Below are 15,269 nucleotides of genomic sequence, written 5' to 3' on the forward strand. Positions count from 1 at the left end.
TTTGATTTTGATTTATTGGCACTCAACCTTTTCCGTCTCGGTTTTCAGTGGGTTACATCGCCACAAAAAAGAATGTGTCCTCTTTGGAAGCCGTCGAAGACGAATTCCCTGACGTCATTATGGGCGGACGCTTTCGTCCCAAGAACTGTACTTCAAGGCACAGAGTGGCGATCCTAATTCCGTATAGAGACCGCGCAGAGCATCTCAAAGTTTTCATATACAATATTCATCGGGTGCTGGCAAGGCAGCAGATAGACTATGGCGTCTTCGTCATTGAGCAGGTTGGTCCAGACAATTTTCCTCTTTTTCGTTAAATAATAATTAGCTTGTTAAATATGCAAATTGATTCAGGGTGTTGCATTTCAGCCCGTTGAGAAGCTTCGCAACAATACATTCTGAGCATGTATGCAGAAGTGAACAAGTGTTCTATACTTGCCACTCCATGAACTCATGGTCTGATTGTGTGTGCTTCTTCACTCTTTTACTTCTTCGGCGGCCGGTGGCTAAAATTCTGCAAGACGTTTCAAGTGAAGAGAAAGAAGTAGTTGCGGGTTAGCTACCGTTGAGAGATCGGAATTACGCACTATGATACTACGCTGTTAACAGGAGGGATGCATGTTTCTCTCTCTCTTTGTTTCTCGCCACTTACAGTGGAGACAGCAGGTTTTCTGCGCCGTAAAAAGCTGCGCTCAAACGTTGCATTAATTACCAGAGTGTCGTACTCATCGGTGTCAGATTTGGGTCGAGAAGGCAGCAGCCAGAAATATAAAATAATTCCGAGAGCACTCTGGAATTTACATTGCAGAAATGCGAAAGCCGGAGCGTCGCTGCTGCACACGGTGTATTACGCTTGCTGTCATTATCAGTATCAACTAAATGCATCGCCATTATCATTGCTCATTGCCATCACTGTAACTATCGCTATTTGCAGCGTCATTGTCATCGCTGCTGTCATCCTCACGGTAAACAAGGAAAATTATGATGTGCACTTATCCGCGGTTGTGGCGCCTTGCCCATACATCAAAATTCCGGGAGACATGTATATCCAACGAGTAAAGGTAACCAGGCAGGAGGTCGCTCCTGCGTAGTATACACCCTCGCACCATAGCACACTGTTCTTTTAACAGAGACTTCGATGAACGTGGTGGCTTTGCGTGGCGATCTGTCATAGGCTTTCCACATGCTAAACAGTCCCATGAGCGCAAAAAGATCACATGGAACCATGTGTGGACAAAGTGAGAGCTCGATGCTGGTGTCACTGTGTATGATAGGCTGTGGGATGCGGCCTGGTTTATTCGGGCTTCAAGTAGTACTTCCATGCAATAAAGAAAATAATCACCGGGCGCGGCGCAGTTGGCTAAAGCGCTCGGCTGGGGATCCGAGAGATGGAAGCCCGATTTCTGGTAGAGACAGGATTTTTTATTTTTCTGATGACGTCATTAGGATGATTGACAAGTGACACATCAGCGCACAGATCCGATGCACAACTCTAGCGCCCGGGATATCATTCCATTAGCATAGAAAGGCTTTCGATTAATAATTATCTGTCTGACGTGGCTCTCAGCGAAACTATATTTACTCATGACATTAAAATATCATTCAATGTGACGGGGCTAATGCTTGTCGCAGAACATAAGTAAGTTGAACCTGCCTCATGCCTTAGATCGCGTGGCATGTATAGCGATTTTCAAAGATATACAGACGAGATGATGCAGCTCAGCTTTGTTCTGTTTTGTAAGCGTTACAAATCTGTAAAAGATGGTAAGACCTCGTCTTCACCCTTTTGAAGCTTACGGGGCTGAGGAGCCCGTACTGTCTCACTACGATATTCACACGCTTACGAATTGACTTGGACCTTCTTTTCAATGACTGCACCTGGTCATCATTTCTATTGCCTTTTTTCAACATCAATCTCCCTTCCCAATGCAACATTGAGTGCCGAGCTAGAGAGAAAAGGTTCTTGGGCTCATACCCTTCCTGGCAGTCTATTTTCACTAAGAACGGGCGTCAGTTATATAAAAAAAAAAGCAAGCGCCTGTAAGTGAGATGCCTTTTATGGTAGCAGAAAACGAGAAAACTTTACCTTGAGTGACAAAAGCAAGTTTGTGCAGCAGAAAGCGCAATAATAGGTCATATATAATATGACAGTTGTTCATTTAACTGCTGGGGAGAATTGTTACTAAATCAAAGCAGAAACCTTCGCAGCCGAATTCTTTCCCTTCTTTTGCGCAGCTAGTTGGACTATAATTTATAGTACAGTAATAATTAGGAAGGGTACTTTATCACATCGTCCAGCCCATTACTCCTTGCAGCATTATTTCATACTTGAATTTTCTCCATTTACTGTTGATTGCATGCATGCAGTGTGCTGTATAGGCTGGGATATAATTAGGCATATGTCAGCCTTAAGCTACCACTTGAGTGGCCTCGTTAAGTGAGGTGTCCTACTAACGAGATGATTATTATGTTTGTCTAATAGCGCCACATCCACTAAAGTACGCACCCTCAGTGTAACCGCACTCAATCAATTCTGTATCGAGTGCTACGGAGCTCGCCGAGGAGATGTATACCTCTGCATGATCAGCACCTAGATTTTGTAGGCATAAATGTGTAGCCCTTTTTTGCTTCAGATCGAGTATGACACGGTAGTCACTGCTGCTTCAAGTCGCAAAAACGCTATGTTTGTTTACTATTACTTTCTTGTCCTTTCAGCAATTACGCACAGATTGTGTTATCTCGGAAGCTTTCCTGCATCAGGTACTACAAACACTGAACAGGATAATGGATCGTACAAAGTATAAGCAAATATGTGCAGCGCATTGCGTATTCTTCCTGTCGGATTGTAAAATCTTCTTCCTGCAAGTATTGAACTATTTCAACTCAAACCAGGGCACCGGAGCAAAACTGCAGTGCTCTGCCGCTGAGCGGCGCAGCCTGTCCCAGCGGATGCGCCGTCTGGCGTACTTCGATGAAAGCGGGGCAAGCCTCGCGGTTCGCCAAATGGCGAATACTGTTTAATTCACTTCTCTGCAGGTCACGACGAAATGTTCTGTGAAAGCCGACTGTAGTTTTCCGCCAAGTATGGGAAAGGCAAGGAAGATCTGATGTTAATTTCCTTATGAAACAACTTCGATTATTACTAGCTACCTGTGGTCGGCCTTTGATACCTTGTCGTCGGGAGGTTTGCTCAGGTGAATTCTTCGCAAATAAGAGAAATAAATACAGAGCAGTATACTTTGGAGGGCAAAAGTAACATTGCATGCGGCACGATCCTTGTGATGCCTTATGGCGCTTTTATGAAGGTTTAGAGCCATGAACTGAGAAAGAGAAACTGACATGTTTCTGGAAGAAATAAGTTTTATTCCCTCTCCACAGTGACATCTGCCAGAGACAATCTTTGATCCCTAAAAAACATCTGGGAACAAATCGAAAGAGTGGACGTCCCATACCTCAAGAGGGGGCTGGACGCATTGCACGTTTTCTAACGTGGTGGAAAGCTGCTCAAAAATGTCCACTGTTACTGAACAAGAGTATTTTGTTCCGAAACAGGTACCATTAGACAAGCCTTGGCAATGTCCAATTTAATGATGACGCGAAAGATATACAATAAATGACACAAGAAACATATGTTCTGCTTTTCAGGGCGACAACAAAGAATTCAACAGGGCCAAGCTTTTGAATGTCGGATACCTAGAGTCAACCGCCCTCTATGACTATCAATGTTTTGTGTTCCATGACATCGACTTGATACCCGTCGATGACCGCAATATATACACCTGTCCTCAGCAGCCACGGCACATGTCCGTGATAATAGACCACCGCTCGGGGTAAGGGAAATTTTGTTCCGTCTGAAAATTGCATGCACCTCGTTCTCTGCTTCGCGCTCGCCCAGAGCTTAACACTGCTGAGAACCTTGCCTGAAGTGATAACGCTGATTAGAAAACAAAAGCACGACATGAGACGTTAACTTATATACGCAAAATAATGGCAGCACTTTGAAACATTGAATAAATTCATTGGGCCCGCTTGAATAGAGTTGTGCATTTGAGCTTCAGGGTTTAATATTGAGCACTTTCTCATATTCACATCAGGTTGGTGCATTGAATTTTGCTCGTCCTAGTGCTCAGTCTGGGTGGTTGATGCGCTAGAAGCGGGCTGGTTTTCTAAAAATAGAAGCATTGAATGATTATAGAAAACTGGTTTGTTTGTGCACTATCTTCATTACTGCCAATTAATTATAATCTCACGGCCTTTTCAACACTATCTGCGAGCAAGTTTATTAGAAAGCTTACCTGAATTCTTTTCTTAACTTTGATTAGAAATTGAACTAGAACAACAAAAAATTCAGTAGTATTTTCACTTTTACAGTGTTCCGTATACCTTGATGTTCGGCGGCGTCAGCGCGTTAAGCAAAGAACACATGCTGCTAGTCAACGGTTTCTCAAATCTCTACTGGGGCTGGGGAGGAGAAGACGACGACATATCTTTCAGGTTTGTATGAAGTGCTTAAGATATCACTTAAGGGCCGCAAGCACGAACAGAAAGAAACCATATATGCGTTGTACTAATCTCACCGCTGGATTACCTGCGGTTACTATTGCATGCTGTTTAAAGTAGCCGGATACAAATGTCCTTGTTCGAATATTTATATTTATTAACTCGCGAGTTAGAAGAACCTACACTACGCCCCGCGCTTACCTGGTCAGTATATCCTCGTAATAAAAATATTGGAAATGGCTCAAACAACAAGGTAAAGTGCATATCAATAAGAGAGTCGCATTTCGAATTTAAGCCCTGTGGTTATCGTTCATATACTGGGCAGTGAGAACAATAAAGTTCCCATCGCGACTTTCGCCATGGCTTATTCTCGAAACCTTAAGAAGCCCAAGACCCCAGTGCTGGCGCAAAGAATTTGATTTTACCCTCCTTAAGCTATTTAAAATACGCAGTACTTCAAGCGAAGTACATGTCATAGTCACTGCCGCCACGCTGACACGCATCATCGACAACAATGTATCACTAACAACATCGCTGCACCTGCGCCGTCGAACACAATTTACATTGACTCCTTGACACCCGAGTGTCTTACCTGTCGATAGATGAATATGTCGCCACCAGATGCTAATAAAAGCTCCATGTTTGGACATTTGAAAGTACCACGAGGAATGTGGCTCTGCGCCAAACCATGTGATGTGAGGCGCTTGTTGTGAACTTGCCCAGTTTCGGTTTCTGTGAGACAAAGCTTCTTTGGATGGCAGGCCTGCGGTTGGGACCTCGAATGTGACTATCTCAAGTGAATACTGGATAATCCCTTTATAAAAACATTTTGCGCTTCTTTAAGGAATATTTGTCTACACTTCTGTTTCTAACTTGCTCCTACAATCCCCAGCTTTTATTCACTACGCCTAGTGGCAAACATACAGAATAAAAAAGAAAGTATCACGAAGGTGCAGTGCCTCGATTGAAGTTATCATCCCTTTGATAAATACTGCCAAACATTGATCGAAAGACAAGCCTATCGATTTAGTACGTACCGATACTGGAATTTCGTAAGCAACTACTTCACGAAGCATTCATGTAGACATGAACATGTAGCAGTATTCAGAGTTGTAAAGACAGGCTAAAATTTAATTATCAGGCGCAAGTTTAGTTTTTCCTCTCGCAAAAAAGAAGCTGATAGCATTTTATTACAAATTCGCACCTGTGACCCGTATACACTTATGGCGAAAGAACTGACTAATGAGAGTCTATTTCCTTGAAAGATAAAGAAAGACGCTTCAATTCGGACGGACAGCATTCAAATGTATTAAAAGTGTTGCTAGGTTAATATTAAGACAGTTTAAGGATAGTAGCATAAAGAGAGAAAATCAGGCCAATCAGAAGAAAACGGCTTCGAGAAAAATATAACCCCGGGGAACACATCGCCTCCAGCATGCTTATTGCAATATAGGTATAAAAATTGATTACAGTATGACTGAAAAGTAGCCTAGAGCGGAAGATTAAGCTTCGACTTTGAAAACTGACGCGGCAGATAACCGTTAGCATTTGAACCGCACGTCAAGGCAAAAAAGCGAAACCTTTTTCGTTATAATTTAATAGCCAAGGGCAAATGTCTCTGAATCGTAAGTTAACAAATATTGAAAGAGGGGTTATAAGAAGGGACAAACTAGGTCACATGTCTAGTGTTATCAATTTTGAGTAAATTTACATGGGAATATCTGCGATAAAGCAGCTTGAACATGTTGTTACATGGTGGCATATGGCAAGCGATGGAACACGGCGACACAACAGAAACAGAACGACGGGATGCATGACGATGAAGTATGCTTTATTGATCAGCGGGCCTGGCGCGAGCGCTTCGCCCCACGCCACTGCCTTCTTTGTCATCTTCGTATCATGACCTGGGTCCCACCGAGTGATCGTCCCGATCGATTGCTTGAAATTCAATGCATGATGAGCGATGAACACAGGTGGAGGATTAGGAGATGAAACGTTTGTCACCACAATGAATGCGAAGATGAGATGAATGCTTGCCCTGGAGAATCAGGTCGAGTGCTCACCGATGGCCGAAGGCCAAGGCCCATGACACGCCGGACGGCTTGGGCAGGGGTGGTGTCTTCGCTGGAGTGGTTGTGAGGTCTCTCCGTCGTGGGGTCAGTCGGTTCAGGTTTGAGCTATTCCTGGTCGTCGTGTGTTGTGATCAGGGCTGGTAACAGGGCTGGGTAGAGTGGCTGGTCGGGTCTGAGCAGGAAGGGCTGGGGCGGGGCTGTGCGGCGATCTCCATAAGCATTTGGCCGACGACTCCGACGTACGGTTGGCGTCGATGCTCCAAGGCTAGGATGGGGATGAACCGCACTTCCAACCAAATGTTACGTGGTGACATATGACAAGCGATCGAACATGACGACAAAACAGAAACAAAACGACGTGATGACATGATGATGAAATATGCTTGATGGCCAGCGGGCCTGGCGCGAGCGTTCAGGCGCGCTATTGCAGGCTTCGTTGTCTTCGTAGTAATATTATATACACAATACAAAAAAGTAGGTTTGTCCTGCAGCATTATTTTACACCACATCTACACATATGCATAGAGGCGGAATGTTTTCTGTGTTTTAGAACTCTTAGTATTCATAGTTTGTTAACTATTCGGATAAACAAGGCTCATGAGGTAGCTGTCAGCGGAGAGCTACCAATCACGCTGATTCATGGAAAATATTATTTTGAAGCACGTTGCTAAAATCTTTAAATTACTGATAAACCTGTAAAAGGTTTATTTCTTCGTGTACCTTTTTCAATACAACATTTAATGCAGAATCTGATCCCTCTCTACGTTCTGCCTAATTCATTAGCGCTTTCGGGATTACAGATTACGCAACTTTAACCTCACCATACTAAGGCGGCCTGCCGAAATTGCGAGGTACACATCTCTCAGTCACGTTAAAAGCAAGCCCAGCCCGGCAAGGTGAGTCGCTGCTGAACGGCATAAAATACAAAGACGAGCTTTGTTGTGTTGACCGGCCGTTTTTGTGGATCACTTGTGCGTTGTTATAAAAACCAAGAAATTTATTTTTATTACTTCATGAAGAAATGATCGGGGGTTATCTCTTTCAAACCGTTTATATGGCGAAAGCATGGAAAGCTGCAGCTTTAGCTGTACATGTGGCAACATGTGGGAGCTGCCGCTTCAAATTGTAGAGGTTTAACCATGGCCTCCGAGATCAGCTCCGATTGAACTGTCCGCTTCACTGCTAAGGCCGCGGTTTTGTGGCACCATTTGGGAGACGCCGCATCGAATGGCGCATATTTCACATTTAATTAACCTTGTCATAACGACCGAAAGCGTCTGCCGAGGAGGCTGAGCTGTTAAGACTATCCTCAACTTTGCTCGAGTGTCCTGGAGCGAACCCGACTTTCGTGAATCGGCTTCGCGTTTTTTTAGGGTGAATGCTCTACTAAAGGTCATGTTCAGCCACTGCTCAGTCATAGGCTCCATCACACTCTTCTCACTGGTGAACAGGAAAAACCCCCCGGAGGGACTCGCGCGTTAGAGGCGCAATAGACGACTGAGGCTGTCTATACAGACTACTGTAACATATGCTGCTAGTTTATGCCCCAGGTGTACACTGACTCGCGGTTGCTTTTGGTACTTCTGTTATGTAGCCTGATATTCTTTTTAGCTAAATTAAGCTAGGATTTAAAAGCCACCATTTTGAAAGTGATGTAACAAGTTGTCCGCTGCATCTTCAACAAAGAAACATATTCGAGTAATACGTGACACAAGCAACAGAAAATTTCAAAATGGCTATCACTACTTAACTGTTTGAGAAGGATTGTCTGAGGGATTGCTTATATGGTTAATGCGTTGCACCTAGCCGTGGTATTTGAAGCCTCAAAATATACTCGTAGTGGGTGAAAGGGATCATTAAAGGATTGGTTTCGAAAATTGGATCTTGCCAATTCGAATGTCACTTGCGGTGATATTAGGCTAGAATTCTGAAGTCTGAAGCTTTAATTTATGTGTGGTTAGCGTGAAGAAGTCTCCAGCGTCAGTGTTTTCATTTCCTGCTCTGCCACAATGGGCTGGTATTATAATAGAAGCCTTACCGCAAGTGCGGCGATGCCGCAGTGCGTCGGCCGGCAAAGGTTCAGTTCCACAGAATACCCAGTTAAATGAACTTGACTTTTTTTGCGTTTTAACATAGCTCTAATTGTAGTTTGCATCACAAAATAATGGTTCCAGGTTCTGCCTGTGCTGGCTAATACAGCAGGTGCAACTTCGAATTCCCGCCAGATCTTTTCTATTGAACAGCATTTCTTAATAACATCAAAAGTAATTAACATATATAACGAAGTCAAGACTACTTTGGTTTTCATGTATCTGCCGTATGTTTGCTATTTATCGCATCCTTTAAATTGTGATCTTATGTACTGCGGTATCAGATGTTCGACAAAGCAAGTTGTTGGGTGAGTTGGTGACAATCTTCCATGTTACAGCGCTCAAGGCAGGACAAGAGAAAACGACAGAACATAAAGGGTTGGGGAAGCATGTTGAAAGCAGTTTCAATATTTATTTGGTGTAACTAACTGCGATATATTTTCTGCGAATGGAGAACTCGAAGTGCACTGTGTATCTGCCCAATGTATGCTGGGCAGAATGTTGGCGAAAAATATTACAAATAGAAAATACGGAGCTAGTCTCATGTTTATAGGTACACATGACACCATAAAATCCCAAGACATCTGCCCGTAAGGGCTCGTACTGGCGAGGGCCTAAAATAATTTCATCAATTCATAGGTAGCGCACGTAGGTTTCACCTTTGGCCTATGTTGTAAATGTTTGCCAGGCAAAGTCACAGCGAAATTCTGAATTATTGGGTGCTCGCTTAAAAGAATTCTTTGTACTCAAAATCTGTGGAAATCTTCAGGCAGATGTTTAAAGTTTTTTTCTTAAGTTATTAACGGAATGAGTAAACACCTTAAAGACAAGATCAATAGTAGATATCAGAGCACAAAAACCTTACATGCATTTTTAGTCTCACATTGTGTTCCCTGATTTTACAGACACGGAATCCTGGCAAAATGGAAAGAGCGCTACAAGTCGGATGGCCTCAACAGCGTGAAGTACAAGGTCATGGACATCCAGTTCAAGAAACTTTACACCTGGATATTGGCGGATCTGAGGGAGCCGTAGAAGAGCACGCGGATTGTGAATGTGTTGCTTGTTCGCGCATGACTACTTGAACAGTGAAAGCATGTGTCAAAGAGAAGGAATCACGGTGCCGTGATTGGCCTTACACCTATGCAAAGTGTGAAATGTAAACACAAATCTAAAACGATGAATGAAGTAATATTGCTTAAAGTGAAGAATTTGTAACCAGTAGGTACTTTTGAGTTATCGAGCAAATGCGACCGCTTCGGTGCTTGGCACTCAAGCACTCAAGCACTCGGTTACTCCTGTCACTGTACTTATGTCACTGTACAATTGGTAAAGGAAAACCTTATTGCATAGCGACCTTCACTCGGGAAAGTTGCTGCGGCCACAAACTAAGGAATAAATGTAAATAGATGTCGATAACTCTATCGGACAACTCACGGCGGCATTACTACCCAGCGATTAATATACTTAGTGGGGTCTGTACCGCATAGAACATACTAAAGGAGCTTCTGCGAATGATTTCACTTTGAGCACATTGTCGAGGAGAAACGGGAAAGAGGCGGCTGTGGCGTCAAATTCTCACCCATGTTTCGTGGACATGATAGCGTGGAATGACAGATGGTGATACTTAATTTTCATGAAAGGAAGCACAACGATTAGATGGAGAATGTGAAAACGAGGCCAAAGTCAGGAAAGTGAGATGGAGTTAGGTGCTGCTAAAGACGTCCGCTTTGAAAGGTGGAGCATCAATGCACTAACTAATGCGCGGCAAACTTTTAAGCGGCGTAAAGTCCAAGAGAGAAACTTGTTTATGTGCTGAGTGCTTATGTTTTCGTTCATATTTCACTATACTTTTGTGCAGGTTTCTGCATCATTGTGCGCGCAAGTAATATGAATAGGATGACTACGTATTGCACGCGTGCATCCTACTTATGTTTCGATTGTTCGGGTGTAAGTGCCTGATGGTGCAAAGTCTAATTTTTGGTTATTCTAAACTTCATACCTTCGTGACGTCCCTTGGCTTCACCCTTATAATGGCTTCAAAGCAGTGGAGTAAATGCGAAAAAAAAAAAGCATGTGCTCCATGATATAATATGTCTGGGCTTTATTAAGGCGAAAGCCTTTAATGCCCCATTGTTGTCGACAAAAGGCTGTCAGCAGAGGTGTCATGTTTTCGAGAGCGAGAGTTAAAAATAAATTAATAAACCTTGTCTGCACCGGGAATCGAACCTCCACCACTTGGCCCCCTATCTCAGCGCTTTACCAACTGCGCCACGCCCCAGATTTTTTTTACTTTATTGCCTGGCTTTGGTACACGACATAATACAAAAGGAAACTGATCAGAACACGAAAAAAAAAAAACGCACACAAGGCAATGCACATAAATGAATGTCATGATCAGCTAGTGTTAGACTGGCCTCGTCGTTTCAAAATTCCCGCAGTGGCAACAAAGGTTCTACCCTTGAGAGCCATTCCGGAGGTTCTGCGACCTCTTTTTGAATCGCAATAAATCACTCCATACTCTCTCGAAAATAAATTCGAGCAGGTCTGGCATCCCTGTCTCAGGGATAGTTGTTGTGGCTGTAGGAAGAAGGAAAAGAAAATGCACGGACCTGCTACTGGCTCTGTAGCTGAGCCACCTCCGCTGCCTCGTGCAGACAGAAGAGAAAATAGAGAAGAAAGACAAGGAAGAGGGAGAGAAAGACGCGCGCCGCAACAACAGCCGTCGTCCACCACCGAAGCAGTGCCGGGTGCAATGACGGCCTACAACAGATAAAATTCGATGGCTGGCTAGCCCCGACGCAAGCGGCGGTGACCTACCGTCCCAGACCCGTAGGGCCAGGAACTGCCCATGGCCTAAGGTCAGACACCCGACTGAACGTCGGTCTGTTTGACAACGGTTGCTCGACCGTGTAGTTGTCCACGGTCAGACACATACAGGTTGGTCAACAGCCGGCTAACACCCACGACACAAACATGCCCGTACTGTGTGCAGGTTACTTCTATAGGGCAGTCCAGAAAAGCTTTAAACGCGACCAAGCAAGATAGTTCAGGTGTGCTCTTAAAATAATATCTAATTAAATTGAACCGCAGAAGAATTAAATTGAAGTAATCATTATCATTACTGTTACGTTTAATCCATTTACTTGCATGCAGGTATGCTTCTAAGCTACATTTGGGTGTTTATACAAACCTACAAGAAGACGTACGAATATGCAGTTGATTAGACCAGGAGGGCTGAATAGCTTACTGGCAGCTGGTAATGTCTGTGTCGGTATCAAAGTACATTTTATGGAGCAATCAAACGTGGCCGGGAAAATATGTTTAAAGAAGTGGTGATGGTAATGAATCAAGATTCTCTATATCAGCAGAACTAATCCGCAGCAGCGGTTCTTTCGGGGCTCCATGGGCATTATTGTGGTTATTTTCGACATGGGCATGATTAAAAATGTCTAGCGGCGCTTTGTGGCGTTTCGTAGCCCGAGGGCATAGTAAGTCGTTGTGGCGATTATGCCATAATGTTAGAAGCCATGAGCGTAATAAGAGTGGAAGGTTGCGTAACACATGCTGAAGAACACAGCGTTCCGAAGAGCGACCTGGCGATAATAAAACTGCTTACGGTTGACAGCTTTCTACGAGCGCTTGAAAGATGATGACAACATCGCAGCAATTTTTGTTTCAGTGACAGACATACTGGAACAATAAAAACAACAACAATAAGAAAAAAAGATGTCTGTCGCGGGCACGTGGAACCAGAGCGAGGAAGAAAATTTGAAACGTGTGCGCGCGCAAAGCACAGACGCCTCAAGTCAGGTTTGAATAAACGCTGACTTGCGGGAGAAGAAAACCCAGTTCATTGCAGACCCAGCATCCTGATCATAAACTCCTCTCAAAATGACAAGGTTGAAACAGGTGTCATCGGTTTCAGACCAGCGAGCGGTGCACCGGCGACAGATTTGGCCCCTGCGACGCAATGCCACTGAAAGTGAAGTGTGTGTGGCGAGGTAGACTGCCCTACAGGAACCGTAATTTTGAATCGCCGAAACGAAGGAACTCGTATGTTAAAAACAAGTTTGAGGTCGCTTAAGTTTCGCTGTAAGAATGGAACGAGATAACTCCTTTTAATTCTTCACTCGTTTTTTGTTTTATTGCAGGATATAGGGAAGTACTCATATACGTGCTGCTATTATGCACACATCAGAACACGTTCTCTAGGCGCTATTCTAGCAAGCTTGTACCAATGAGCCTTTGTTGTACGCATATCGCGTGCTCGTTCGGTACGCAGTAGGCTTGAGTTCAATCCCCAACAGCGGAAATTGCGCCAGATCACTAAATATTGATACGGAGCCACTACAGGAAAACCTTCTCTCCTAATTGAACACTTCATAATTCGGTGAGTTCACTTGAAGAATCCCGAATCATTGTTTTCGACGGATGCCGAACACCACCAGATTTTCGGGGCCACGATCCCTGTAACGTTTATCGTCAATAAATAAACCATGTTGAGGCCAAAAAGAGAAACAAAACACTCCTAAATGTATAACTCACGAACAGTTACCTTTAATAATGCTTCATCGCTGATGGAATTCTTTAAGATGAAGAACCTTCGAAAACGGGCAGGCCAGCTTCACGCGTATACACTCGTACAACGTGTGTTCGCACAAATTTCCTAGAAAACATCCACGTCGCACATAGGTTGTTCTGAACCCAACATTTAGTTTGGCGTAGATACGCCATACACATTTCATAATACATCTTTCTTTCTCTGCATTGTAATGTGGATATGCCGAGGTCCGTAAAAAATATGTGAAAATGAACAACTCCAGCTGCGCAAGAAATGCAGCCGTCAGACCAAACAGCAGGCGAAAGAGCGATCGGAGAAGCATCGGGGTATTGTGCGTGGTTTGGCTGATGCCATGAAAGCGTGAGCAAGTTCGCGTCGGCGGGCATCGCTCGAGGCCGGACTACAGGCGGTTGCGGATAGAGCGGCGCGGCGTGATGGAAAAGAATTGCGGATGGTTTAGCTACGGTTAAACCTATAGTGTGTACACGAGAGCTTCATTCCCGTCTCTCTCCTCGGGCTCTATGCCGCAGCAATGACCTGGCACGCGCACGCTCCCGTTTACAACTCAATCACAGTGTGACATCAATTATCATGTGATCGAACCATATTCTACTTTATAGTTGACAGCTTTGGCCACTGACCTTGACCCTTGCTAGCACGTGGTGCGACAACATAATGACGCCACAAAAGTGTTTCGTGGTTTCAACTCTGGCTCACTTGAAGGACATATTACTGTGTACGGAGACCTTGGATTTATATCGCGTAGTGAAGCGTATTGATGCCTTCGCTGTCTGCCATGACAAATAGAAACGGCCGAGGAGGTGGTCATTGCGGAGTTTATAGATGCTTACAGCAACTACATCAAAAAGTGAATTGGTACCTCGGCCGCCAGAATATTAAAAAATCATGGCCGCCTCGACGCTGATAAACGCTTCATCTGGACAACCAGACACAAGGCTGGGAAGAGAAGAGCATACCCATGCCGCTGGCTGAGCTCTCCTGCCTCGGGACCCGACCCTTCAATCCCACACCCCCTAAACCTTGGCCCTCTGGCGACGTAAGTGAAGAGGCTACAACACTGCAGAATCTGGCGCCGAAAATATTTTCCCTGCGACAAGTGGCTCTCCAAAGCGGAGGAAGTTAGATGACGACGCCTACAGGCAGGTACATACATTTTAATGGTACGTTTGAACACAATACACACTGTGTCCAGCAATCCCATATGCAAATTTCGCGACAAGGTAGGTTTGCACCAAATAGCACGAATCTGCCCAAACAATCTTCCTGATGGCCCAAACGCACTGCTAACTATTGAATGGTGACATGTTGCCTTCATGGTCCGGGCTCGAAGCCCAGATGACCCACACGCGCTCGGATTGCAGAAGCAGCCTCTGGAGTACCGGACTACGGACCTCACCCACACATCTCCCTCCCTTATTTCTCGATAAAGCTTTTCGGTCAGTCAGTCAGTCAGTCCAAAAGAAACGAAAACTTCGACGTAGGTGACGGGTTTTGTGTGGTGCGCACGACTCAAAATGTAGAAAGAACCCGCGAGAAGTCTAGCTTCGGTGGGCTAACGTGGCGATGTGCGACGCATAGGCATCCCCGCCACCTTCAGCTGCCCGCCAGCTGCCCCCCCCCCCTTCCCGCGTCTTCACGCTTGTTTGCCATGCTACAAAAGACTGGACATCATCGACATATGCAGGAAAGTGCTGCATAAGAGTGTGTGTGAAGCGAGGCTTTAATATATGTAGACTGTGGAGCAGACAATTGTTCAACGCTGCTGTTTCGACGGGTTGAAAATGGCGGTGGATGACGCTGAAGTTTCCTAGGAGGCGATGGCCCTTCATTTGCTCGCTGTTACTTCACGTGCAGTGGCTGAGATACACCAGAGCGGATCACCCCTGTCGAGGGGAGTAACATTTTCACTCTCTTTTTTTCTGTTTCGTATACAGTTTATTTCCAGTAGAACTGCTAAAATAAAAGCATATGCTTTTATGTCAGCTGCTATTCACGGTGTGGCGACAGACTGATCTCCGCAAGGCA

The 15,269-nt window shown here is 44.6% G+C and overlaps 1 protein-coding gene across 6 annotated transcripts in view; it reads left to right on the forward strand.

The window, feature by feature from the left end:
- Positions 1 to 10,149, forward strand: part of LOC146197029 (beta-1,4-N-acetylgalactosaminyltransferase bre-4-like) — a 48,863-nt gene extending 38,714 nt beyond the window's left edge. For 4 of the 6 annotated variants that reach the window (XM_084598740.1, XM_084598739.1, XM_084598741.1 and 1 more), the window contains exons 4-8: positions 49 to 281; positions 3,643 to 3,827; positions 4,369 to 4,491; positions 7,370 to 7,465; positions 9,565 to 10,147. In XM_084598740.1, the coding sequence (XP_084454866.1) occupies positions 49 to 281; positions 3,643 to 3,827; positions 4,369 to 4,491; positions 7,370 to 7,465; positions 9,565 to 9,694 (767 nt within the window). In that variant the 3' untranslated portion in view covers positions 9,695 to 10,147. Of the gene's footprint in view, positions 1 to 48; positions 282 to 3,642; positions 3,828 to 4,368; positions 4,492 to 7,369; positions 7,466 to 9,564 lie in introns of all 6 variants that reach the window. The other 2 variants (XM_084598745.1, XM_084598744.1) reach the window with 2 other exon arrangements.
- The last annotated feature ends 5,120 nt before the right edge of the window (positions 10,150 to 15,269 follow it).

The sequence above is a fragment of the Amblyomma maculatum genome, chromosome 3 (genome assembly GCF_055883805.1).
Source record: "Amblyomma maculatum isolate TAMU_Amacu chromosome 3, ASM5588380v1, whole genome shotgun sequence".
NCBI classification, from domain to species: Eukaryota; Metazoa; Arthropoda; class Arachnida; order Ixodida; family Ixodidae; genus Amblyomma; species Amblyomma maculatum.